Here is a 27,648-nt window from a genome sequence, read left to right as displayed (position 1 = left end):
TTTTATTTTAAAGACATAACGTGGTAAATGTGGAACCTTTTTTCTGGGGTTTTGTAATGGTCGTCACTAGTTACCACAGACACAAACTCATAAACCCCGCCTATGTCTACAATTTATCCTGGTAAATCGCCATTAAAAAAAATCCACAGAAGAACAATAATTTCAATGTTTAAAATATGTTAAACCCAAACCCCTCTGTTAACCTTATGTCTAACCGTAAACTTACATTTTTAATTTATTTTTTACTTTAATTAATGTTTCCGATATATATGTGGTAACTAGTGGAAACGGAACTACTTCCGGAAAATCTTTGCGACACCTTGTCATATTCAAACATGGCTTCGTCTAGATTAGAAATAAATTTTATCCGATTATTGTCCCGCTGCGAATCTATAGCTTCAGAGAAGCGAGTGGAAACGGAATGGAGGTTGGAAAAGGTAAGACATTTAGACGTTGACCAATGCAACCTTCATCAAACGCAGTCGATGAGAAACGAATGTCCGGTCAAATGATGTTGACAGTGTCTGCTAACGTTACGTTAGCTTGTCAGTGGGTTAGCATGCTAGATAGCCACGTCGCCAGCAGCTTGGAACGAGCAAGTTGGTTAACTATACTACAACTGACTGTATTTTCTAGCAAATCAGTAGCTCTTCGTAGTAGTTAACAGTATTAGCTAATGCAAGCGCACATTACTTATTTACACCATTTTATATTATTAAATCAGCTATAATCCAAATACGACAGGTCAATGAATCTTGCGAAAGGTGTATGTAGATAGCCATGATCATCATCTCACACCTAGGTTAAGTTGGCAAGCTAACGTTAGATCATTTGACAAGGTTGTGTAACTAACTACAGTAGTTATAAGCTACATTTATTTTCCCAGGTTAAATTGTATCTGTTTGTGTTCGCTAGAAGATTTACATTCAGGCCTTTCCAATCAGTCATGTTTTGATGGCAACTAGCTAACGTTACAGCTGACCCCCCCTTTCAGAAAAGCCTAACTAGTTAACGTTACCGCTAACAGATACACCCCCCCCCCCCCCCCCCAATAGTCTGCCTTTGTCATCGTTTGCAAAAAATATATATATTTTTTTCGTTTGCTTACTAGTTGTTTTCTGCATAGCTGCTCAAACTGTGTCCCCATGCTTTTAAGAAGCTTGGAAATTGTCGTGTCTCTAAATTCCATCCCTATTATGACTCTACCAAACTGTAGGTCTTGACTTTTGCTCTTTCTCTTCTAGTATGTTGGTGCTCTTGAAGAGATGTTGGTGGCTTTGAGGAAAAGTCCAAGGTATATCTAAACTGAGGCCTTTTACCTATGAGTAACATTCTTAAAACAGGGCAATGCCAGACTTTGCATTTACTTAATACTTACATAATAAACCTCCTCTCTCTCAACTAAATCTTACATGGATTTATTGTTTCAGATTTTATATAAAGGTGATACTTTCACCTCAATCAAGCGGTCAGATAAACTGCTTTAATGATAATGCAGATTTATGATTTTTTTTAAATATATAATTGATAGGCTTGTACTTGAAGGGAGCTGCATTTAACTTATAGTGCATTCTGAAAGTATTCAGGCCCCTTGACTTTTTCACATTTTGTTATGTTACTGCCTTATTCTAAAATGGATTCAATTGTTTTTTTTCCACACTCAATCTACACACAGTATTCAAATAATGACAAAGCAAAAACAGGTTAAGAATTTTCTGCTAATTACACAAATAAAAAATGGGACACCAGAATTAGGGGAGTTTCTCCCGTTCTTCTCTGCAGATCCTCTCAAGCTCTATCAGGGGAGCTTCACTGCACAGCTATTTTCAGGTCTTTGACAGATATGTTCAATTCTGGGCTCTGGCTGTGCAACTCAAGGACATTCAGAGACTTGTCCCAAAGGTTTTCATAAAGGGTCTCTCTGTCTTGACTGTATGCTTAGGGTCGTTGTCCTGTTGGAAGATGAAACTTTGCGCCAGTCTCAGGTCCTGAGCCCTCTGAAGCAGGTTTTCATAAAGGAGCTCTCTGTACTTTTCTCCATTCATCTTTCCCTCGATCCTGACTTGTCTGCGGCTGAAAACATCCCCACAGCATGACTCCGCCAGCACCATGCTTCACCGTAGGGATGATGCCATGTTCCCTCCAGATGTGACACTTGGCATTCATGCCAAAGAGTTCCCTCTTGCTTATATCAGACCAGAGAATAGAATCTTGTTTCTCATTGTCTGAGAGTCCTTCAGGCCAGCATTTCTTAAAGTATGGGTCGCAAAGTGTCAGAGTAAATGTATAATTATTTAATGAATTACTGGAATTGATTTGGCCAAGTGCAACTGTGGTCTCTGTCCAGTGCGCGCTCTGCTTAGCAGAGGTCTCTGTCCAGTGCGCGCTCTGCTTAGCAGAGGTCTCTGTCCAGTGCGCGCTCTGCTTAGCAGAGGTCTCTGTCCAGTGCGCGCTCTGCTTAGCAGAGGTCTCTGTCCAGTGCGCGCTCTGCTTAGCAGAGGTCTCTGTCCAGTGCGCGCTCTGCTTAGCAGAGGTCTCTGTCCAGTGCGCGCTCTGCTTAGCAGAGGTCTCTGTCCAGTGCGCGCTCTGCTTAGCAGAGGTCTCTGTCCAGTGCGCGCTCTGCTTAGCAGAGGTCTCTGTCCAGTGCGCGCTCTGCTTAGCAGAGGTCTCTGTCCAGTGCGCGCTCTGCTTAGCAGCGGTCTCTGTTCAGAGCGCGCTCTGCTTACCAGAGGTCTCTGTCCAGTGCGCGCTCTGCTTACCAGAGGTCTCTGTTCAGTGCGCGCTCTGCTTACCAGAGGTCTCTGTTCAGTGCGCGCTCTGCTTACCAGCGGTCTCTGTTCATTGCGCTCTCTGCTTACCAGCGGTCTCTGTTCATTGCGCTCTCTGCTTACCAGAGGTCTCTGTTCAGTGCGCGCTCTGCTTAGCAGCGGTCTCTGCTCAGTTTGGCAGCTGCGCGAGTGGGAGAAGGAGATGCCCGTGTGCTACGCGGTTTACCGGATCTTTTTTTCCAGGAGTTTTTAAAAAAAATTTTTTTAAAGATCCCTCGGTGACACGCGCTGTGGTTCAGCAGCAGATGATGCGCTGTCAGCCACGGACTTGTCATTCCCACTCACCGACGTCACCAAATAGACTCATGCTAGCAACACGTTCTGACTGAGCTCAATCGTCACGTAAGCAGAAATAGGGGAGTACTATCTCATAGTAGTATATGTGAGTTTCTCTTTCAAACAATCCCCTGGCCTTGTACACAGCTAATAGCTTGCTTTGGCGAATGTTAGCTAACTAGTTACATTTTACAGTAGAAATTATTGTTGAAAGCAAGTCTAGGTTGGAACCGTTGCTGTTAAAATACGTCATTTTTATTGAAGCAAGATGCTTTTTGAGGCATACACACACGCAGTTCTGGGTTGCTCATCTACAGCATGAAGCGGTCACCAGCCTGACTGAGAAAGCAGTAGATGTCCTGGTCCAGTACAGCCCCACATACCTATGTCAGTCAGGGTTTTCAACTCTGGGTTACTTAATGAAAAAAAAAACAAGTACAGAAACCGTCTCAATGCTGAGCAGTGTTGTACTGTCAAAAACGGATCCCAGAAGAGACATGCGTGTTGACAACTTGAACCAGCCACACACCTCTCATTAGGAGAGAGTTTTGTGTTTTCTGATCTACATCCATGTGATTTGTTCTTTTGAAATATTTATATTTATTTCAATTGAACCTTTTTTATTTAACTAGGCAAGTCTGTTAAGAACAAATACTTATTTACAGTGACGGCCTGCCCCGGACGAACCTAGACGACACTGGGATAATTGTGCGCCGCCCTATGGGACTCATGTCCGGATGTGATTCAGCCTGGATCAATCAGTTTATTCCAGTTCAGAATAAAAACCTATGATTTCTATTTTAACAGCAACAGTTCCAAACTAGACTTTGCTTTTGACAATCATTTCTACAGTAAGAGGTACAGTAGGCCTGATCATTTTTCATCTGTACTGTTACTTGGTGTTGCATCAAAGAGCCTGCATCTGTGTGACGTGATCAATCCGTTTGTTCCAGTTCAGAATGAAAATGATGTATTGTATTTTAACATCAACAGTTCCAACCTAGACAGATACGTAAGAGAGGAAAATAAACATGAATAGATATTTATATGACCATTTTAATTTCGTTATTCGTTTTTGTCTATATTGCATTTGTTTTAGGCATAAGGGCAATGATATGGACCAATATTTACGTATAGTTGCATATGTTCCTAAACACAGCATTTTTAATTTGGGTCCCAGGCTGAAAAAGTTTAAGAACCCCTGCTTTAGGGGCCTTTTTACTGAGGAGTGGCTTCTGTCTGGTCACGCTACCATAAAGGCCTGCTGGGTGGAATGCTGCAAAGATGGTTGTCCTTCTGGAAGATTCTCCCATCTCCACAGAGGAACTCTGGAGCTCTGTCAGAGTGACTGTTGGGTTCTTCGTCACCTCCCTGACCAAGGCCCTTCTCCCCCGATTGCTCAGTTTGGCCGGGCTGCCAGCTCTAGGAAGAGTCTTTGTGGTTCCAAACTTCTTCCATTTAAGAATGATGGAGGCCACTGTGTTCTTGGGGACCTTCAATGCGGCAGACATTTTTTTGGTACCCTTCCCCAGATCTGTGCCTCAACACTATCCTGTCTCAGAGCTCTACGGACAATTCCTTCAACAGAGCAAAAACCAAGACATGCACTGTCAACTGTGGGACCTTATATAGACGGGTGTTTGCCTTTCCAAATCATGTCCAATCAATTGAATTTACCACAGGTTGACTCCAATCAAGTTGTAGAAACATCTCAAGGATGATCAATGGAAACAGGATGCACCTGAGATCAATTTCAAGTCTCATAGCAAAGGGTCTGAATACTTAGGTAAATAAGGTAATTCTGTTTATTTTTAATACGTTTGTCAACCTGTTTTCACTTTTGCCATTATGGGGTATCGTGTGTCGATTGGGTGGATTATTTAAACCATTTTTAGAATAAGGCTGTTAAGTAACAAAATGTGGAAAGAATCAGGGACTCAATACTTTCCGAATGATCTGTATTAGCCGAATTCATGTCCTCCTGAGGCAATCGTTGTTTTCAAATATTAATTCATTATTTTCCATCTCTCCCTTCAGCAAACCCACAGTAGAGGTGATGACAGACTACACACGGAAGGTGGACTTCTTGAAAGGACTTCTAGAAGCAGAGAAACTGGTTAGTATAATTACCCTCAAGGATTTCATTCTGATACGTAGCTAAAACAACTGATTTTTAAATTCTGTTTGAAGCCATTAGCATTACATTATAGAAACGTTTTCTTCTCACCAGTTTGTTTTTAATGTTTTCTTCACTTGAGCCAATGAGACGCTGGCCTGTCCTATGTTCTTCTTTTATAGTCGGGGACAGAGAAAGCCCTGGCCAATCAGTTCCTAGCTCCTGGACGCACCCCCACCATAGCCAATGAGAGGATGCCAGCCAGTAAGACAGTTCACATGCAGACCAAAGCCCGGTGCACAGGGGAGATGAGGAACGAGCTGTTAGGCACTGTAAGATAACCTCATACTGTTGGATGGGTCTCAATAGTGTGTATTTTACTTAGAAAATGTTATAGTTTGTTTTAATGGACATGATCGGTCTTCTTTATAAAGGGCTATTTCTGCTAACTGTTTTATTGCGTTTCTTTATAGGGTCTGTCGAACAAAGGTAAACACTCGTTTTTATTTTATTTTAATATATTCCGATGTACAATAGCGTCATTTTAAAGTGTAATTATTTTCTCTGTAATTAAACAGGAAACTTGGAAACAGACTTGAGAAACAGAAGGTAACATTAACCTAATTTCCTCTCGCTCTGCTCTAAAATGTGAAACCCGACTTACCAAATGTACGATACAGTTTTTTTTTTTTTTATACCCACAATCAAATCAATCAATAAAACCAATCCCTCCCTCTCCGCTTCGAAAGGGGTTTGGTTCTGGATGAACGGCAGTCAGCAGCCGAGCTGGATGCAGTGTTGCAGCACCATCACAACCTACAGGAAAAGTTGGCTGAAGACATGCTGAACCTGGCGCGCAACCTGAAGAACAACACGCTGGTGGCCCAGAACATTATCAAACAGGACAACCAGGTGTGGAAGAAGACGAGCTCTGCTTGAACAGTTTCTATGCTGAATTACAATTCCACCTTTTAGCCTCATTCTCAGGTCAGACAACAGGAAGACTCTCTCTGCCCTTGTAGAGTTAGAAAAGTGAGGATAATCCCCCTGGGGTTTTAGCGCCTAACACTTGGTAATTATATATATTTTTTTAAACCTTTAACTAGGCAAGTCAGTTAAGAACAAATTCTTATTTTCAATGACGGCCTTCCGAGGAACAGTGGGTTAAATTCCTTGTTCAGGGGTAGAACAACAGATTTTTAACTTGGCAGCTTGAGGGATTCGATCTTGCAACCTTTCGGTAACTAGGCCAACGCTCTAACCACTAGGCCAACGCTCTAACCACTAGGCCAACGCTCTAACCACTAGGCCAACGCTCTAACCACTAGGCCAACGCTCTAACCACTAGGCCAACGCTCTAACCACTAGGCCAACGCTCTAACCACTAGGCCAACGCTCTAACCACTAGGCCAACGCTCTAACCACTAGGCCAACGCTCTAACCACTAGGCCAACGCTCTAACCACTAGGCCAACGCTCTAACCGCTAGGCCAACGCTCTAACCGCTAGGCCAACGCTCTAACCACTAGGCCAACGCTGCCGCCTAACACTCCTGTAGATCTCAAAGGATTGGACAGGTGTATCCAATATGGCGAGAATTTGACCACACTTATCAGGAAAAACAAGTTGAAGCTATTTCCATATGACTTACTTAATAATTTATATGAGCCTTGGAATTCAACAAGAGCTTCTATTCTGGTTGACAGAAAAGGGTTTTGGTGTCCGTCCAGAAGGTGGCGGTATTACATAAGCTTCTATTCTGGTTGACAGAAAAGGGTTTTGGTGTCTGTCCAGAAGGTGGCGGTATTACATAAGCTTCTATTCTGGTTGACAGAAAAGTGTTTTGGTGTCCGTCCAGAAGGTGGCGGTATTACATAAGAAACATTCCAGAACTAAAGCGTTTGAACAACTTGTGGGATATATGATTTAACAGCTGCTGCTATGAGGCCTGGAATTCCACTAGTCTAAATGGAAGGATGGATTCTTTTCAGGCTCAATCCATTTTTGGATAAAAAATATGCATCACTATGCATTTCAAAGGCCAATGAAGTCTCTTATGAAAAGTGCAAGTGTTTGACGACAGCCCCTTAAAAGTTTAACAGAAGAAGTGTTGTCTATGTTCACCCTGACCCAGTCTATCCTTCAGCCACAGCAGAAATATTCATAGGATCCTGTCTCCCTGACCCTGATCCAGTCTATCCTTCAGCCACAGTATAAATATTCATAGGATCCTGTCTCCCTGACCCTGACCCAGTCTATCCTTCAGCCACAGTATAAATATTCATAGGATCCTGTCTCCCTGACCCTGACCCAGTCTATCCTTCAGCCACAGCAGAAATATTCATAGGATCCTGTCTCCCTGACCCTGATCCAGTCTATCCTTCAGCCACAGCAGAAATATTCATAGGATCCTGTCTCTCTGACCCAGTCTATCCTTCAGCCACGGTATAAATATTCATAGGATCCTGTCTCTCTGACCCAGTCTATCCTTCAGCCACAGCAGAAATATTCATAGGATCCTGTCTCTGACCCTGATCCAGTCTATCCTTCAGCCACAGCAGAAATATTCATAGGATCCTGTCTCTCTGACCCTGATCCAGTCTATCCTTCAGCCACAGCAGAAATATTCATAGGATCCTGTCTCTCTGACCCTGATCCAGTCTATCCTTCAGCCACAGCAGAAATATTCATAGGATCCTGTCTCTCTGACTCTGATCCAGTCTATCCTTCAGCCACAGTATAAATATTCATAGGATCCTGTCTCTCTGACCCAGTCTATCCTTCAGCCACAGTATAAATATTCATAGGATCCTGTCTCCCTGACCCTGATCCAGTCTATCCTTCAGCCACAGTATAAATATTCATAGGATCCTGTCTCTCTGACCCTGATCTAGTCTATCCTTCAGCCACAGTATAAATATTCATAGGATCCTGTCTCCCTGACCCAGTCTATCCTTCAGCCACAGTATAAATATTCATAGGATCCTGTCTCTCTGACCCTGATCCAGTCTATCCTTCAGCCACAGTATAAATATTCATAGGACCCTGTCTCTCTGACCCAGTCTATCCTTCAGCCACAGTATAAATATTCATAGGATCCTGTCTCTCTGACCCAGTCTATCCTTCAGCCACAGTATAAATATTCATAGGATCCTGTCTCTCTGACCCTGATCCAGTCTATCCTTCAGCCACAGTATAAATATTCATAGGATCCTGTCTCTCTGACCCTGATCCAGTCTATCCTTCAGCCACAGTATAAATATTCATAGGATCCTGTCTCTCTGACCCTGATCCAGTCTATCCTTCAGCCACAGCAGAAATATTCATAGGATCCTGTCTCTCTGACCCAGTCTATCCTTCAGCCACAGTATAAATATTCATAGGATCCTGTCTCCCTGACCCTGACCCAGTCTATCCTTCAGCCACAGCAGAAATATTCATAGGATCCTGTCTCCCTGACCCAGTCTATCCTTCAGCCACAGTATAAATATTCATAGGATCCTGTCTCTCTGACCCTGACCCAGTCTATCCTTCAGCCACAGTATAAATATTCATAGGATCCTGTCTCTCTGATCCAGTCTATCCTTCAGCCACAGTATAAATATTCATAGGATCCTGTCTCTCTGACCCTGACCCAGTCTATCCTTCAGCCACAGTATAAATATTCATAGGATCCTGTGTCTCTGACCCTGACCCAGTCTATCCTTCAGCCACAGCAGAAATATTCATAGGATCCTGTCTCTCTGACCCTGACCCAGTCTATCCTTCAGCCACAGTATAAATATTCATAGGATCCTGTCTCTCTGACCCAGTCTATCCTTCAGCCACAGTATAAATATTCATAGGATCCTGTCTCTCTGATCCAGTCTATCCTTCAGCCACAGCAGAAATATTCATAGGATCCTTTCTCTCTGACTCTGATCCAGTCTATCCTTCAGCCACAGTATAAATATTCATAGGATCCTGTCTCTCTGACCCAGTCTATCCTTCAGCCACAGTATAAATATTCATAGGATCCTGTCTCTCTGATCCAGTCTATCCTTCAGCCACAGCAGAAATATTCATAGGATCCTTTCTCTCTGACTCTGATCCAGTCTATCCTTCAGCCACAGTATAAATATTCATAGGATCCTGTCTCCCTGACCCTGATCCAGTCTATCCTTCAGCCACAGTATAAATATTCATAGGATCCTGTCTCTCTGACCCTGATCCAGTCTATCCTTCAGCCACAGTATAAATATTCATAGGATCCTGTCTCCCTGACCCAGTCTATCCTTCAGCCACAGTATAAATATTCATAGGATCCTGTCTCTCTGACCCTGATCCAGTCTATCCTTCAGCCACAGTATAAATATTCATAGGATCCTGTCTCTCTGACCCAGTCTATCCTTCAGCCACAGTATAAATATTCATAGGATCCTGTCTCTCTGACCCTGATCCAGTCTATCCTTCAGCCACACTATAAATATTCATAGGATCCTGTCTCTCTGACCCTGATCCAGTCTATCCTTCAGCCACAGTATAAATATTCATAGGATCCTGTCTCTCTGACCCTGATCCAGTCTATCCTTCAGCCACAGTATAAATATTCATAGGATCCTGTCTCTCTGACCCTGATCCAGTCTATCCTTCAGCCACAGCAGAAATATTCATAGGATCCTGTCTCTCTGACCCAGTCTATCCTTCAGCCACAGTATAAATATTCATAGGATCCTGTCTCCCTGACCCTGACCCAGTCTATCCTTCAGCCACAGCAGAAATATTCATAGGATCCTGTCTCCCTGACCCAGTCTATCCTTCAGCCACAGTATAAATATTCATAGGATCCTGTCTCTCTGACCCTGACCCAGTCTATCCTTCAGCCACAGTATAAATATTCATAGGATCCTGTCTCTCTGATCCAGTCTATCCTTCAGCCACAGTATAAATATTCATAGGATCCTGTCTCTCTGACCCTGACCCAGTCTATCCTTCAGCCACAGTATAAATATTCATAGGATCCTGTCTCTCTGACCCTGACCCAGTCTATCCTTCAGCCACAGTATAAATATTCATAGGATCCTGTCTCTCTGACCCTGATCCAGTCTATCCTTCAGCCACAGCAGAAATATTCATAGGATCCTCTCTCTCTGATCCAGTCTATCCTTCAGCCACAGTATAAATATTCATAGGATCCTGTCTCCCTGACCCTGATCCAGTCTATCCTTCAGCCACAGTATAAATATTCATAGGATCCTGTCTTTCTGACCCTGACCCAGTCTATCCTTCAGCCACAGTATAAATATTCATAGGATCCTGTCTCTCTGACCCAGTCTATCCTTCAGCCACAGCAGAAATATTCATAGGATCCTGTCTCTCTGACCCTGATCCAGTCTATCCTTCAGCCACAGTATAAATATTCATAGGATCCTGTCTCTCTGACCCTGATCCAGGCTATCCTTCAGCCACAGTATAAATATTCATAGGATCCTGTCTCTCTGACCCTGACCCAGTCTATCCTTCAGCCACAGCAGAAATATTCATAGGATCCTGTCTCTCTGACCCTGACCCAGTCTATCCTTCAGCCACAGTATAAATATTCATAGGATCCTGTCTCTCTGACCCAGTCTATCCTTCAGCCACAGTATAAATATTCATAGGATCCTGTCTCTCTGATCCAGTCTATCCTTCAGCCACAGCAGAAATATTCATAGGATCCTTTCTCTCTGACCCTGACCCAGTCTATCCTTCAACCACAGTATAAATATTCATAGGATCCTGTCTCTCTGACCCCGATCCAGTCTATCCTTCAGCCACAGTATAAATATTCATAGGATCCTGTCTCTCTGACCCAGTCTATCCTTCAGCCACAGTATAAATATTCATAGGATCCTGTCTCTCTGACCCTGATCCAGTCTATCCTTCAGCCACAGTATAAATATTCATAGGATCCTGTCTCTCTGACCCAGGCTATCCTTCAGCCACAGCTGAGGATCTGATCTAATAGTTATCTGCTTTTCTCCTCTCTCACTCAGACCCTGACCCAGTCTATGCGTCAGGCAGACACCAACTTCGAGAAACTGAAGGTTGAGTCGGAGCGTTTGGAACAGCACACCAAGAAGTCTGTCAACTGGACCCTGTGGCTGATGCTCATCCTGGTCTCCTTCACTTTCATCAGTATGATCCTCTTCATCAGGATCTTCCCCAAGCTCAGATGATGATGATGCACACCTACTGGACATGCATAGAAGAATAACTGCTGTGCTGCTTGTACATATTCACATGTAGGCCTAGGTGTATACGTACCGCCAACCGGGTTAGAAGTTGCCCAGTAAGCACAGATCTTCGATCAGCTCATCCTTCAACCAGCTTCTCCAATCCTATTTGATGGAATGAAATGTACAATTGACCTTAGATCACTGTCTAGGGGGTAACTTCCTCCTGCTCCTTTATGGGTATCCAATATGCACACAAATATAGCTAGCGATAGATATATATAGATATTTATTTAGAGTGAGGGACAGTGAGATGGGCCTAGTCTAATCAGATGGAGATTGGATGTGACTAAGAGCCTTAATCTCAATCCAGGGATGTCTGTATGGCAGCAGTACACAGTAGCATGGCCCAGTCTGTACCGCGTAGATTAAGTTACCATTGATTGACTGCAAACAATATCAGTAATCTCATTGGTCATCTGTATGTTTGGAACAAGTGGAGATTTAAGGCATTCTGTCCTATATAAGGAAGTAAGATGTTCTAATTTTGTCTGATTTGATTAATTAACCACTTGACAAGGTCTTTGGTCCTAAAAAAATCCCTTGCATCAATGCCTTTTTCATTGTTAATTTTCAGTGTAATAGTGTGAATCTGGCCATTGTTGATGTGCATGAATGGGTGACAGTGATTGATTCATTATGGTGACCTGATTTGAGAATATGATTGGCCCTCTCTTAGGAAGGAGGAGTGTTACTTCCCAACTAATTTCTCCCTCCTTTATCGCTGTGGTCTGTGTTGAACTGTGTGATTAAATGTTTTTAACTGGAGAGATTTGAGCTTTTATGTTATGTATAATTTTTTTCTGTTCAGGAAGTCTGATCACTTTGCCTCATTGTAAGAAGCTGTATGTTCAGTAGTTTGACTAGTGCCCTGTAATGCTAGGAAAGGGAAATTACAGCTGTGAACAGTCCAGTAGGTGGCAGGCTCTCTCTGCATAGCAGCTACTAACAACCTCTTTGACCTGGGAAGAGGGAGTAGGGCTGCTATTCCAATTCATTACCCTGCTCTTTGAAGACGGTCTGTACCCTTCACCCTTCTCTTTGAAGACGGTCTGTACCCTTCACCCTTCTCTTTGAAGACGGTCTGTACTCTTCACCCTTCTCTTTGAAGACGGTCTGTACCCTTCACCCTTCTCTTTGAAGACGGTCTGTACCCTTCACCCTTCTCTTTGAAGACGGTCTGTACCCTTCACCCTTCTCTTTGAAGACGGTCTGTACCCTTCACCCTTCTCTTTGAAGACGGTCTGTACCCTTCACCCTTCTCTTTGAAGACGGTCTGTACCCTTCACCCTGCTCTTTGAAGACGGTCTGTACCCTTCACCCTTCTCTTTGAAGACGGTCTGTACCCTTCACCCTTCTCTTTGAAGACGGTCTGTACTCTTCACCCTTCTCTTTGAAGACGGTCTGTACCCTTCACCCTTCTCTTTGAAGACGGTCTGTACCCTTCACCCTTCTCTTTGAAGACGGTCTGTACCCTTCACCCTTCTCTTTGAAGACGGTCTGTACCCTTCACCCTTCTCTTTGAAGATGGTCTGTACCCTTCACCCTTCTCTTTGAAGACGGTCTGTACCCTTCACCCTTCTCTTTGAAGACGGTCTGTACCCTTCACCCTGCTCTTTGAAGATGGTCTGTACCCTTCACCCTTCTCTTTGAAGACGGTCTGTACCCTTCACCCTTCTCTTTGAAGACGGTCTGTACCCTTCACCCTTCTCTTTGAAGACGGTCTGTACCCTTCACCCTTCTCTTTGAAGACGGTCTGTACCCTTCACCCTTCTCTTTGAAGACGGTCTGTACCCTTCTCTTTGAAGACGGTCTGTACCCTTCACCCTTCTCTTTGAAGACGGTCTGTACCCTTCACCCTTCTCTTTGAACACGGTCTGTACTCTTCACCCTTCTCTTTGAAGACGGTCTGTACCCTTCACCCTTCTCCTTGAAGACGGTCTGTACCCTTCACCCTTCTCTTTGAAGACGGTCTGTACCCTTCACCCTTCTCTTTGAAGACGGTCTGTACCCTTCACCCTTCTCTTTGAAGACGGTCTGTACCCTTCACCCTTCTCTTTGAAGACGGTCTGTACCCTTCACCCTTCTCTTTGAAGACGGTCTGTACCCTTCACCCTTCTCTTTGAAGACGGTCTGTACCCTTCACCCTTCTCTTTGAAGACGGTCTGTACCCTTCACCCTTCTCTTTGAAGACGGTCTGTACCCTTCACCCTTCTCTTTGAAGACGGTCTGTACTCTTCACCCTTCTCTTTGAAGACGGTCTGTACCCTTCACCCTTCTCTTTGAAGACGGTCTGTACCCTTCACCCTTCTCTTTGAAGACGGTCTGTACCCTTCACCCTTCTCTTTGAAGACGGTCTGTACCCTTCACCCTTCTCTTTGAAGACGGTCTGTACCCTTCACCCTTCTCTTTGAAGACGGTCTGTACCCTTCACCCTTCTCTTTGAAGATGGTCTGTACCCTTCACCCTTCTCTTTGAACACGGTCTGTACCCTTCACCCTGATCTTTGAAGACGGTCTGTACCCTTCACCCTTCTCTTTGAAGATGGTCTGTACCCTTCACCCTTCTCTTTGAACACGGTCTGTACCCTTCACCCTGATCTTTGAAGATGGTCTGTACCCTTCACCCTGATCTTTGAAGATGGTCTGTACCCTTCACCCTTCTCTTTGAAGACGGTCTGTACCCTTCACCCTTCTCTTTGAAGACGGTCTGTACCCTTCACCCTTCTCTTTGAAGACGGTCTGTACCCTTCACCCTTCTCTTTGAAGACGGTCTGTACCCTTCACCCTTCTCTTTGAAGACGGTCTGTACCCTTCACCCTTCTCTTTGAAGATGGTCTGTACCCTTCACCCTTCTCTTTGAAGACGGTCTGTACCCTTCACCCTTCTCTTTGAAGACGGTCTGTACCCTTCACCCTGCTCTTTGAAGACGGTCTGTACCCTTCAGTCTGCCGTATGCATTAAAAGATAAGGGGTGAGAGAAAGGAAATATGGTGGGAACTGGGAACCATTTTTTTTTAGCCCATGCCTACACCAATCCCATGCTTTTGAATCCTTACATAAGGTGGTGGTGACCAAGTGCCCTCTTCAGAGAACAAGGTAGAGGATTCAGATCGCGCTCAATTCCAGATAGAAGAATGGACTGTTAGGAACACAGGCCTCCTTGAATCTCAATGGTTAATCACAAGAGAAACACTGTTTTGTGGGCAGTGTTTTCCCCTTGGTTTTATATACAGTAGACTGATCACAAAGAACCCACATATCCAATTGAAACCAATCATATTCAAATACTTTAAAGTGGGGGAGAGATGGCCTTGCCTGGTTGGGCTGCTGCCCAAATAAAGATGTGGTAGGGAAAACACTAGGTCATTCACCGGCTCTGACACAGTGTCGGTGTTTAACGCACCGGTGTTGTCACTGGGACAGGAGACTATTCTGGGGGCTGGCTGACTTGTCCAGGCTTGCTGCCCTACCCTACCCTGCTGCAGCAGATGGCTGTGGGGCTGTAGTATTCTGGGATCTCCTGGTGGTTATTTTTAATTCTCAGAAGAGTAGGAATGTAATGCTACCACGAGACCAAAAGAGGTATTTTCAACATGAAGGCACTTGACGTCATCACGGTGGCATCCAACTGAGATCATATTGTTATGACATTAGTCCTTAAAAGTTCAGATGATGTTTGATTGTGTAAAGTGTCCTAGTCCCTTTTTATTTACAGTATAATAGTACTAGGTCCCTCCCTCCCTCCACCACTAGGTCCCTCCCTCCCTCTACCACTAGGTCCCTCCCTCCCCTCTACCACTAGGTCCCTCCCTCCCTCCACCACTAGGTCCCTCCCTCCCTCCACCACTAGGTCCCTCCCTCCCCTCTACCAATAGGTCCCTCCCTCCCTCTACCACTAGGTCCCTCCCTCCCTCCACCACTAGGTCCCTCCCTCCCTCCACCACTAGGTCCCTCCCTCCCTCTACCACTAGGTCCCTCCCTCCCTCCACCACTAGGTCCCTCCCTCCCTCCACCACTAGGTCCCTCCCTCCCTCCACCACTAGGTCCCTCCCTCCCTCTACCACTAGGTCCCTCCCTCCCTCCACCACTAGGTCCCTCCCTCCCTCCACCACTAGGTCCCTCCCTCCACCACTAGGTCCCTCCCTCCACCACTAGGTCCCTCCCTCCCTCCACCACTTGGTCCCTCCCTCCCTCCACCACTAGGTCCCTCCCTCCCTCCCTCCACCACTAGGTCCCTTCTTGCAGACAGATTCTACAGTTGCCATAGGGATGGGCTCAAAATAAAGTGTTGAGAACTTCGTGTTCTGACAGAAACATTGTTATATAAAAGTGTCCTATTTTAATTAATAACTGCCTTGGCCTCAGTCTGCAGTGTGTGTTTGACCTCTGTTTCCTGTCTGTGTTCGTTGAGTACCACGTCTGTCCATCTCCTGCGACTCCAGATGTTTGTGGTGGAGACGCTGTTAATTGGGTTGATCTTTTAACAGTTGGACTACAAGAACAAGTTGTTAAGCATCTCCCTTCCTCCTCAATGCTGTTGCTTTTGAACACCCAATCTTTTCAGTGTATTTCTTGGCTGGAGCTACAGCACAGCGAGTGAAGTGAGGGTTTAGGATTGCCTACGGAGTTAAAAGGCTGTGCTTTCTCCCCTCGTCTGCCACCCTGAGTGGAAGAGGGATGAGTTCTAGCTGAGTTTTAGAGTGTTGTTACTGGGTCAGTGTTGTTACTGGGTCAGTGTAGTTATTGGTCAGTGTTGTTATTGGTCAGTGTTGTTATTGGTTCAGTGTTGTTACTGGGTCAGTGTTGTTACTGGGTCAGTGTAGTTACTGGGTCAGTGTAGTTATTGGTCAGTGTTGTTATTGGTCAGTGTTGTTATTGGTTCAGTGTTGTTACTGGGTCAGTGTTGTTACTGGGTCAGTGTAGTTACTGGGTCAGTGTTGTTACTGGGTCAGTGTAGTTATTGGGTCAGTGTAGTTATTGGGTCAGTGTAGTTACTGGGTCAGTGTTGTTATTGGGTCAGTGTTGTTATTGGTTCAGTGTTGTTATTGGGTCAGTGTAGTTATTGGGTCCCCCCCCCCCCCCCCCCCCCCCCCCTGTAAGCTAGAAGACCTGCTCTGGCCTGAACCACACAAGTCTCTCTTGAAGATTCACAGGTAATGTTAGTTGCCCTGCAAACCATTGGACCATTGGCAGTCCTACCTATGAAATGCAGCCGGTGGTCAATAGGCTCTGGTAAACACTGCCGGGCACTGGTACCGGTACCGATCCCAATCTGTGCCCTGCCTACCGGTGTTGCTGAGGCTGGCAGGAGGAGTCATCTTTGTTTCGTTTTTTTTTGTTTCATAGTGGTTTCTCAGCAGCTATGGAAGGCCATCGAGGACATGTGAAGCCAAATAGAATGTCCCTCGTTATGTCTATCGCAACTTATTTTTATCGTGATAACGACATAACAAAAGTTGTTTTGACAAGGTCACAATATCATTTTCTTGTGATAACGACATAACAAAAGTTGTTTTGTCAAGATCAGAAGATCATCAAAAGTACCAGATGCACGATAACCACCTCATTCATCAAGGAGCCCTGTGGCTGCGTTGGTCTCAATGCTCTCGTGTGGCATTTAAGCCCTGAACGATGCCTGACAGTCAGCCCTGTCTGCCTCGCTGCCCCAAAACCACAGCCAATCACATGCAAAGAAGAACGCAGCTGACTTGGCTAGTTAGCTGGGTAGTCTTTTTTTATTATTTTTTATTTTTTTATTTCACCTTTATTTAACCAGGTAGGCAAGTTGAGAACACCTTTATTTAACCAGGTAGGCAAGTTGAGAACACCTTTATTTAACCAGGTAGGCTAGTTGAGAACACCTTTATTTAACCAGGTAGGCTAGTTGAGAACACCTTTATTTAACCAGGTAGGCTAGTTGAGAACACCTTTATTTAACCAGGTAGGCAAGTTGAGAACACCTTTATTTAACCAGGTAGGCTAGTTGAGAACACCTTTATTTAGCCAGGTAGGCTAGTTGAGAACACCTTTATTTAACCAGGTAGGCAAGTTGAGAACACCTTTATTTAACCAGGTAGGCTAGTTGAGAACACCTTTATTTAGCCAGGTAGGCTAGTTGAGAGAACACCTTTATTTAACCAGGTAGGCCAGTTGAGAACACCTTTATTTAACCAGGTAGGCTAGTTGAGATCAAGTTCTCATTAACAACTGTGGCCTGGCCAAGATAAAGCAAAGCAGTTCGACACAAACAACAACACAGAGTTACACATGGAATGAACAAAACATACAGTCAATAATACAGTAGAAAAAGTCTATATACAGTGTGTGCAAATGAGGTAAGATAAGGGAGGTAAGGCAATAAATAGGCCATGGTGGTGAAGTAATTACAATATAGCAATTAAACACTGGAATGGTAGATGTGCAGAAGATGAATGTGTAAGTAGAGATACTGGGATACACACACACACACACACACACACACACACACACACACACACACCAGAGTGTCAACATGTGGGTTAAGGTCTCAAGCATCCACCCTATTCCTCAGCCTGTGCGACATTGACAAGGGTCCCCTGCAATCTCGCCAGCTGATTCAGATCTGTCTTTGGTAAAGCAATGTGGCTGAGAGTTTAATTTCTCGGTCCCCTGCTTTTTAGCCTTTCGAGGTTAAAGCCTGCATGGTGGGTCCCTGGAGGGGCCTGGAGGCTGAGGTGTAGCGATGGCTGACGCAGGAGGCTGTGTACTGGGATTGGGAGAGCAGGAACACATCCATGGGGCCAGCAGGTGCTGTGAATATACTGTGACATAGTTAGTACAGTCAGTAAAATTACACTAGATTGGAAAAAAGACTGAATCCTTGAAAGAACAGTTTGTTCTACCAAGGCTTTTTTTTCTTCAAAGGTCAGAGTCGGTGTCATTCATCAGATGTTTTGTCCGTCCTTGAGAATGCTGGACTTGGTATGTCAAGGGGAAAAAAACAGCAGTGGAGAACAAAACTACAATAGGTTACATTTTGTCCTTGGCTTGGACTGTCAATACAGTACTACATTGTACTGCATGGACTGTAAAACTGTGCTGATAGCCTGATGTTCTGACTGAGCTGATCATATCAAGTGTTTTATGATGGGAGATGACGAGCTGTTCCCTCATACACAGGATACACAGGATACACAGGATTATAAAAAAGACTGGTTGGTCAGGTAGCAATCAATTATCTTTTATAATGTCATTTTACATTTTTTTGTTTTTAATTTTTTTTATTACTTGATTCTTAGCTACCTGCACTGAACTGTCCATTCATAGGCCTACGTTGTGGCATCTTTAAAAGAAGACAAATCAATGGCTGCAATGTCAGTAGGCTCATTATCAAGCCCGTCTGCCTTTTTACAAAGTCATTTATTCTGCTGGTGTGTCTCTCTCTCTCTCTCTCTCTGCCTCCTCTGGTCTGTGAGGATGGATTTATCCAGCTCTGGGCCCTCTGCTGTGGCTGTGATACTGAGAGCACAGATGGCCCTTACAGTGTACCGTAGCTGGGATTTTTTAAACAGTCCTCCCTCCACCGTTCACTCTCAGCAGGGTTTCAGTCATGGAGGACAGTTGAGTGTATGGTAATTGTGCTCCCAATTCTACTGATTTCTTCAAGGACCTGGCTAGAGTGTATTTGTGTGTAATACCAGGTTTAAAAAAAAAAATGTTATAAACATTGCGTTTTACTACAGCCTTTGTTTTGCATTACAAACTTGTGTTACTTAAATGTTTAAACAACATGTCAATCATTTAAGAATCACTGTTGGTTGAATTCGTTCAGGTATGGTCCACTTAAAGCTATGAGATATTTTGGCATCGCAGTCTCTCAAGCTTTTCTGTGTTAAAGCATAACAGAACACAGTGATCCAAGAGACCGTATATCCTCCATTTTAGCAGGGTTGAAGGTGGCAGGAAACCATTGTCGTATCTACAGTGTTAAATGGAGATAAAAACAGCCGTTGCTGCTCGTCTGAGGAAAAGAGCTCGAGCATGGCCTTTCCTTGTGTACGGTATATCCTTGCAGGTTGCCGTAGCTACCGCTGCAACACTGCCACGCTGCCAGGCAGGATGGGTTCAGCTCAGGGCACAGTGCTCTGGCTCTCTGGTACAGTTTCCCAAACAGCTCGGTGTGAAAATGTCAGTGTTCTGTAAAAATGACCCTTCTCAGTAAATGTCACGCTGCCCTCTAGTACTGTCATTTAGAGAGGTAGATGATGAGGTTCAGCACTTATCTCTCTCTCTCTCTCTCCCCCCCCCTCTCTCTCCCCCCTCTCTCTCTCTCTCTCTCTCTCTCTCTCTCTGTCTCTTTCTCCCTCCCTCTCTCTCTCTTTCTCTCTCTCTTTCTCCCTCCCCCTCTCTCGCTCTCTTTCTCTCTCTCTTGCTTTCTCTCTCTCTCTTGCTCTCTTTCTCTCTCTCGCTCTTTCTCTCTCTCTCTCTCTCGCTCCTTTCTCTCTCTCTCTCTATCTCTCACTCTATACTGCTCTCTATCGTGTTCTCTCATTCTCTCTCTCCCTTTATTCTGATCTCTCATAGTGAAATATAATAACACTTCAGATATGGGAGATGGCTGAGAGAGGGTGAATATCTCTCTCTCTAGCTGCCTGGGAGGAAGGAAGGTGTACAGTCCCTCTGACCAGGGCTGGGTGAATCTCTCTCTCTCTCTCCAGCTGCCTGGGAGGAAGGAAGGTGTACAGTCCCTCTGACCAGGGCTGAGTGAATATCTCTCTCTCTCCAGCTGCCTGGGAGGAAGGAAGGTGTACAGTCTCTCTGACCATGGCTGGGTGAATATCTCTCTCTCCAGCTGCCTGGGAGGAAGGAAGGTGTACAGTCCCTCTGACCAGGGCTGGGTGAATATCTCTCTCTCTCCAGCTGCCTGGGAGGAAGGAAGGTGTACAGTCCCTCTGACCAGGGCTGGGTGAATATCTCTCTCTCCAGCTGCCTGGGAGGAAGGAAGGTGTACAGTCCCTCTGACCAGGGCTGGGTGAATATCTCTCTCCAGCTGCCTGGGAGGAAGGAAGGTTAGCTGTACAGTCCCTCTGACCAGGGCTGGGTGAATATCTCTCTCTCTCCAGCTGCCTGGGAGGAAGGAAGGTGTACAGTCCCTCTGACCAGGGCTGAGTGAATATCTCTCTCCAGCTGCCTGGGAGGAAGGAAGGTTAGCTGTACAGTCCCTCTGACCAGGGCTGGGTGAATATCTCTCTCTCTCCAGCTGCCTGGGAGGAAGGAAGGTTAGCTGTGTACAGTCCCTCTGACCAGGGCTGGGTGAGCTATTGCACATGATGGTAACGAGGCGGCAGGTGGCCTAGAGATTGGGAGTGTTGGGCCAGTAACTGAAAGGTCTCTGGTTTGAGATAAAGATAAGATAAAAAAGATAAAAAGATAAAAAAAATATGTTGATGTGCTCTTGAGCAAGGCACTTAACCCTAATTTGCTTCATACCATGACTGACCGTGTTAAAACACCACATTTCACTGTAGCTATTTGGTGTATGTGACAATATTTGTACTTATTTTTTATTTACCCCTTTTTTCTCCCCAATTTCGTGGTATCCAATTGTTGTAGTAGCTACTATCTTGTCTCATCGCTACAGCTCCCGTACGGGCTCGGGAGAGACGAAGGTTGAAAGTCATGCGTCCTCCGATACACAACCCAACCAAGCCGCACTGCTTCTTAACACAGCGCATCCAACCCGGAAGCCAGCCGCACCAATGTGTCGGAGGAAACACCGTGCACCTGGCCACCTTGGTTAGCGCACACTGCGCCCGGCCCGCCACAGGAGTCGCTGGTGTGCGATGAGACAAGGATTTCCCTACCGGCCAAACCCTCCCTAACCCGGGAGACGCTGGGCCAATTGTGCATCGCCCCACGGACCTCCTGGTCGCGGCCGGTTGCGACAGAGCTAGCGATGCAGCACAGCTAGCGATGCAGCACCCGGGAGGCCCCGTATTTGTACTTATTTAACTGCCAGTCATTTACTGGACTGGAGCTCTGGTACTCCATCCACTCTCCAATGATGAAAGCATGGATTTCTTAAGCCAATTGAATGCTAGGCAGTCGACTGTGTGATGAATGTATTTGATGACAGTAGCATCCCATCTGTATTTCTGTAGTGAGAGGGAGGTTGTTATAGGGTATCATCACACACTCAAACGTCTATTATGGATGTAGTCATTATTTAAAGATATTACCCCTCTCTCTCTCTCTTTCTCTCTCTCTCTCTCTCCCGTTATTCATTCTCTCCCGTCATTGTCTGTATTTGAATTGCGTGGGAGGAAAACTAGCAGCAAGGATTGTAGATTCACTAACTCCCCTTATCAGATAATCAACCACAGATTTGAACTGCAGGCAGAGCCGGCGGGAAAAAAATCCATCTGAGTGAACAGGAAGAAAGAGACGGGTTCGACCAGGTACGACTGGGAACGAACGGGTACGACTAGGTACGACTGGGAACGAACGGGTACGACCAGGTACGACCGGGTACGACCGGGTACGACCGGGTACGACTGGGTACGACCGGGTACGACCGGGAACGGCCGGGTACGACCGGGAACGTCCGGGTACGACCGGGAACGGCCGGGTACGACCGGGAACGACCGGGAACGACAAATGGTTAGGAATGTGTCACTTAGGCTGTCAGAGAGAGGACGTCACCTAGGCTGTCAGAGAGAGGACGTCACCTAGGCTGAGGGAGAGGACGTCACCTAGGCTGTCAGAGAGAGGACGTCAACTAGGCTGAGGGAGAGGACATCACCTAGGCTGAGGGAGAGAGGACGTCACCTAGGCTGTCAGAGAGAGGACGTCACCTAGGCTGAGGGAGAGAGGAAGTCACCTAGGCTGAGGGAGAGAGGACGTCACCTTGGCTGTCAGAGAGAAGACGTCACCTAGGCTGAGGGAGAGGACGTCACCTAGGCTGTCAGAGAGAGGACGTCACATAGGCTGTCAGAGAGAGGACGTCACCTAGGCTGTCAGAGAGAGAACGTCACCTAGGCTGAGGGAGAGGACGTCACCTAGGCTGAGGGAGAGGACGTCACCTAGGCTGAGGGAGAGGACGTCACCTAGGCTGAGGGAGAGGACGTCACCTAGGCTGTCAGAGAGAGGACGTCACCTAGGCTGAGGGAGAGGACGTCACCTAGGCTGAGGGAGAGGACGTCACCTAGGCTGTCAGAGAGAGGACGTCACCTAGGCTGAGGGAGAGAGGAAGTCACCTAGGCTGAGGGAGAGGACGTCACCTAGGCTGAGGGAGAGGACGTCACCTAGGCTGTCAGAGAGAGGACGTCACCTAGGCTGAGGGAGAGAGGAAGTCACCTAGGCTGAGGGAGAGAGGACGTCACCTTGGCTGTCAGAGAGAAGACGTCACCTAGGCTGAGGGAGAGGACGTCACCTAGGCTGTCAGAGAGAGGACGTCACCTAGGCTGTCAGAGAGAGGACGTCACCTAGGCTGTCAGAGAGAGGACGTCACCTTGGCTGTCGGAGAGGACATCACCTAGGCTGTCAGAGATAAGGTCACCTAGGCTGAGGGAGAGGACGTCACCTAGGCTGAGGGAGAGGACGTCACCTAGGCTGAGGGAGAGGACGTCACCTAGGCTGAGGGAGAGAGGACGTCACCTAGGCTGAGGGAGAGAGGACGTCACCTAGGCTGAGGGAGAGAGGACGTCACCTAGGCTGAGGGAGAGAGGACGTCACCTAGGCTGAGGGAGAGAGGACGTCACCTAGGCTGAGGGAGAGAGGACGTCACCTAGGCTGAGGGAGAGAGGACGTCACCTAGGCTGAGGGAGAGAGGACGTCACCTAGGCTGAGGGAGAGAGGACGTCACCTAGGCTGAGGGAGAGAGGACGTCACCTAGGCTGAGGGAGAGAGGACGTCACCTAGGCTGAGGGAGAGAGGACGTCACCTAGGCTGAGGGAGAGAGGACGTCACCTAGGCTGAGGGAGAGAGGACGTCACCTAGGCTGAGGGAGAGAGGACGTCACCTAGGCTGAGGGAGAGAGGACGTCACCTAGGCTGAGGGAGAGAGGACGTCACCTAGGCTGAGGGAGAGGACGTCACCTAGGCTGAGGGAGAGGACGTCACCTAGGCTGTCGGAGAGAGGACGTCACCTAGGCTGAGGGAGAGAGGACGTCACCTAGGCTGAGGGAGAGAGGACGTCACCTAGGCTGAGGGAGAGAGGACGTGTGAGAAATGCCTGTCCCCCATTAGTCAACGAGGGGAACAACACTTCCCTTCCCTGATGCAGATATCACATGTCCTGTCCCAGCACTTCCCTTCCCTGATGCAGATATCACATGTCCTGTCCCAGCACTTCCCTTCCCTGATGCAGATATCACATGTCCCGGTCACTAAGTTTAGTCTTTCACTAGGATCTGATTGTGTTTTTTTACTATTTATACAGACGCTCGTAAACCACGTGTCCCAATTTGGGCTATTTTCTCCCATGTTTTCTAAAAGGTCTATTCATAGCAGCTGCTGGCTTTTGCAGTGCTGAGTCTCACGGCTGCTTGTAGGGCAGCCCTCATCGTGTCAGTAGACATATAGACTACTACTGGTTTCTGTTTGTTGACAGTCAGAGACCCTTTACTGAACACACTGTTGAGACCCTCTCTCTCTCCAACTTCATTGTTCTCTCTGTGAGATTATAAACATACTCATTTATTTATTGTCCTTCTGGGATGTGGAGACACAATATGGGCCCAGTTAGTTCCTCTCCTATTCTTGGTAAGCGAGCGGAGCAGAGCAGAGGTCTGTTTCCTGGTTGAGATTGGGCTGTGGTCAGCTGGAGGTCTGTTTCCTGGTGGGCTGGGGTCAGCTGGAGGTCTGAGAGTGGGCTGTGGTCAGCTGGGGGTCTTGTTCCTGGTTGAAAGTGGGCTGTGGTCAGCTGGGGGTCTGAGAGTGGGCTGTGGTCAGCTGGAGGTCTGGTTCCTGGTTGAGAGTGGGCTGTGGTCAGCTGGGGGTCTGATTCCTGGTTGAGAGTGGGCTGTGGTCAGCTGGAGGTCTAGTTCCTGGTTGGGCTGGGACTGAAGATGGGATTGGTGCTGGTGCTGGGCTTGGTGCTGGGCTTGGTGCTGGGATTGGTGCTGGTGCTGGGCTTGGTGCTGGGCTTGGTGTTGGACTTGGCGCTGGGGTTGGGCTTGGTGCTGGGCTTGGTGTTGGGCTTGGTGCTGGGCTTGGTGTTGGGCTTGGTGTTGGGCTTGGTGCTGGGCTTGGTGCTTGGCTTGGTGCTGGGCTTGGTGTTGGGCTTGATGCTGGTGTTGGGCTTGGTGCTGGTGCTGAGCTTGGTGCTGGGCTTGGCGCTGTGGTTGGTACTGGTGTTGGGCTTGGTGCTGATGTTGGGCTTGGTGCTGGTTCTGGGCTTGGTGCTGGTGCTGGGCTTAGTGCTGGGCTTGGTGCTGGTTTTGGGCTTGGTGCTGGGCTTGGTGCTGGTGCTGGGCTTGGTGCTGTGCTTGGTACTGGTGTTGGGCTTGGTGCTGTGCTTGGTACTGGTGTTGGGCTTGGTGCTGTGGTTGAGGAGTCCAGGCCACACACACCTCGCCTGGCTGTCTCTGGAACACCTCTCTGACAGGGTTCGGTCCGGGACTGGAGGAAAATAAAATGAATCGACGTTTGACAGTTTGTCCGACAGTGGCAGCACTAGTGGAGCCTTAGTTCCCCCTGTAATTGATGGTTAACAGCCGACATGAAAAAAAATACTACAGTTTACTATAGAATACTACAGTTTACTATAGAATACTACAGTTTACTATAAAATACTACAGTTTACTATAAAATACTACAGTTTACTATAGAATACTACAGTTTACTATAGAATACTACAGTTTACTATAGAATACTACAGTTTACTATAGAATACTACAGTACGTAATGTAGAATTTTAGAGTAAACAGTAGTATACTGCAGAAAACTATAGTAAATAATACAGGTTTTAATTTGCATATACCCTGCCCTTTCCCCACCCGCATATCGTAATTTGTGCCACCCATAAGTGAGAAACTACACGCCAAGTATAGACCACGTATTGTGTTCCCTACAGGTTATAACTCTCTGTTCAGAATGTAGACCTACCTACTTACTTACTTACTTACAGGTCATAGAGAAGAGCAGAAGCTCTGAACTCTCTGTTCAGAATGCAGACCTACTTACTTACTTACTTACTTACAGGTTATGGAAAAAGGTGCTATTTTAGTGTTTCTCCAGTGGGGTTTCCTAGAGGAGATATCCTCCGCTTCTATGTCAAAGATAATAAAACAAAAACACTTTATTAAATACTACAGAAATGTCTGCATAAACACTATAGTAAATACAACAGTGTACTACAGTATCTGTCTGCAAAACATTACAGTAAATACTACGGTAATGTCCGCAAAAACATTACAGTAAATACTACGGTAATGTCCGCAAAAACATTACAGTAAATACTACGGTAATGTCCGCAAAAACATTACAGTAAATACTACAGTATACTACGATCCGCAAAACACTGTATTAATTACTATAGTTTATACGACAGTATTCTTTTGCGACAGTATTTAAACTATAGTTAACTGTAAATACTACAGTAAATACTACTGTAAATACTACAGTAAATACTACCGTGAATACTATAGTATTTTATACCATATTATAATTTTGTATTTTTTTTTGTGTGGGAGAGAGAATGTCGTCCCTTTTTAAGATCACTGTCAACCTGACCCTTTACAAGGACACAGAGCAGCCGTAATTATCGCCTTGGATGTGGCGTTGTGTTGTGTTGTTGTATGCATTCAGGATGGGTGGTGGTGGTGGTGGTGTGGGGGCTTGGCTAGTTTCCACTGTAAACACACTGATACAATGCTGCCGCCTCCTACACATACTCACATACACAGTTTACAGCCACAGGGAGCAATTTGGTCGTACCGCTTTCCGATTTAGTCCCGCAGTGTTCCAGAGAATACGACTTAAGTCCAGTGAGACATTCCTCCCCCTGGGAACAGGGGAAACATGAAAAAAAGGTAGAGAGAGATGGAGGAGCAGATAGTGTAGGTGACTTGTCAAGGCACATCTTCCAGGCCCGGCCCGGGCCCGAGTGGACACAGGGTGTCATTGTCACGTCCCAGTGTCGTAGGAATCCTGAGAATGTTTTTCCCCTTCTGCGATCTCTAATCACAAACTCACAATGTTACAGGTTTAATTTTCAACTGGAAAAGCAGATTTGATATTGACAAGTTAAACAAACGACCACATCTCCCTGGCTGTCTGAATGGTGATGGTCACTTTGGAGAAAAACAAGTTGTCTACCAACTACGGAAATATCTATCCTTCCTATCAACACAAGTGGAAAAAGGGTTTTTAAACAGAAGCAAACGGAACAAAACGGAGATAAACATACTTGAATTTGTCCAATAGAAACTCTCGTTTGCAACTGTTGAACTAATGATTACACCCTATAGCAGCAGCTAGATGCAGGCAAGAGTATGCAAGTGTGCTGGAGGAATGAGGGCCTGGGGGTTGGAGGAATGAGGGCCTGGGGCTTGAAGGAGTTGTATGGGTGTGGGGGGGTAGATGGGTGGGGGGCTGGAGGAATGAGGGCCTGTGGGTTGGAGGAGTTGTATGGGTGTGGGGGGGGGGGGGGGGGGTAGATGGCTGGGGGGCTGGAGGAATGAGGGCCTGGGGGTTGGAGGAGTTGTATGGGTGGGGGAGGGGGGGCGGGGAGGGGTAGATGGCTGGGGGGCTGGAAGAAATGGGGCCCTGGGTTGCTGGAAGATTTGGAGGTGGAGGGGTGGGTGGTGGGGTTCACCATGGACACAGTCCCCTTCCTGACCTTCTGACTGTTTATTTGGCTGATGAGGTCCCCTGCGTCCCCTGCTTCCCATGTCTGTATACATTACATACAATCTACAATACAGCTGGTATTACTAAAACAAAGTCTCCTCTATACACTGAGTGTACAAAACATTAAGAACACCTTCCACCTGGTGTCTATGTCATGGAAAGAGCAGGTGTTCCTAATGTTTTGTCCACTCGGTGTATATGAACTATACTGTTTTGTACACTTGTTCAAACACTCAAGATTGTTCAGAGTGTTGTAAATACACTTTAATGAGACTGAACATGAGGAGAATGGGGTGTGCTGACTGCCGAGGGGTAAATAACCCCCTCGAGTCTATTGACGCAC

At 46.3% G+C, this 27,648-nt stretch overlaps 2 protein-coding genes across 2 annotated transcripts; one reads left to right on the top strand and one right to left on the bottom strand.

Moving 5' to 3' along the window:
• The first annotated feature begins 164 nt into the window (after window positions 1-164).
• use1 (unconventional SNARE in the ER 1 homolog (S. cerevisiae)) lies at window positions 165-12,241 on the top strand. The gene is made up of 8 exons (XM_021604762.2): window positions 165-437; window positions 1,245-1,294; window positions 5,142-5,220; window positions 5,403-5,552; window positions 5,694-5,709; window positions 5,799-5,829; window positions 5,970-6,132; window positions 11,234-12,241. Exons 1-8 carry the CDS (start codon window positions 336-338, stop codon window positions 11,414-11,416), a joined length of 774 nt encoding a protein of 257 aa, XP_021460437.1. The 5' UTR covers window positions 165-335; the 3' UTR covers window positions 11,417-12,241.
• Window positions 12,242-24,492: 12,251 nt separating this feature from the next.
• On the bottom strand, window positions 24,493-27,273 carry LOC118964735 (salivary glue protein Sgs-3-like). Its single transcript, XM_036979083.1, has 2 exons — window positions 26,952-27,273; window positions 24,493-25,073 (listed from the first exon to the last, which is right to left on the bottom strand). Exons 1-2 carry the CDS (start codon window positions 27,271-27,273, stop codon window positions 24,493-24,495), a joined length of 903 nt encoding a protein of 300 aa, XP_036834978.1.
• Between the last annotated feature and the right edge of the window lie 375 nt (window positions 27,274-27,648).

Source organism: Oncorhynchus mykiss, chromosome 5 (assembly GCF_013265735.2).
Source record: "Oncorhynchus mykiss isolate Arlee chromosome 5, USDA_OmykA_1.1, whole genome shotgun sequence".
NCBI lineage: Eukaryota > Metazoa > Chordata > Actinopteri > Salmoniformes > Salmonidae > Oncorhynchus > Oncorhynchus mykiss.
This window is presented reverse-complemented; position numbering and strand designations above follow the sequence as displayed.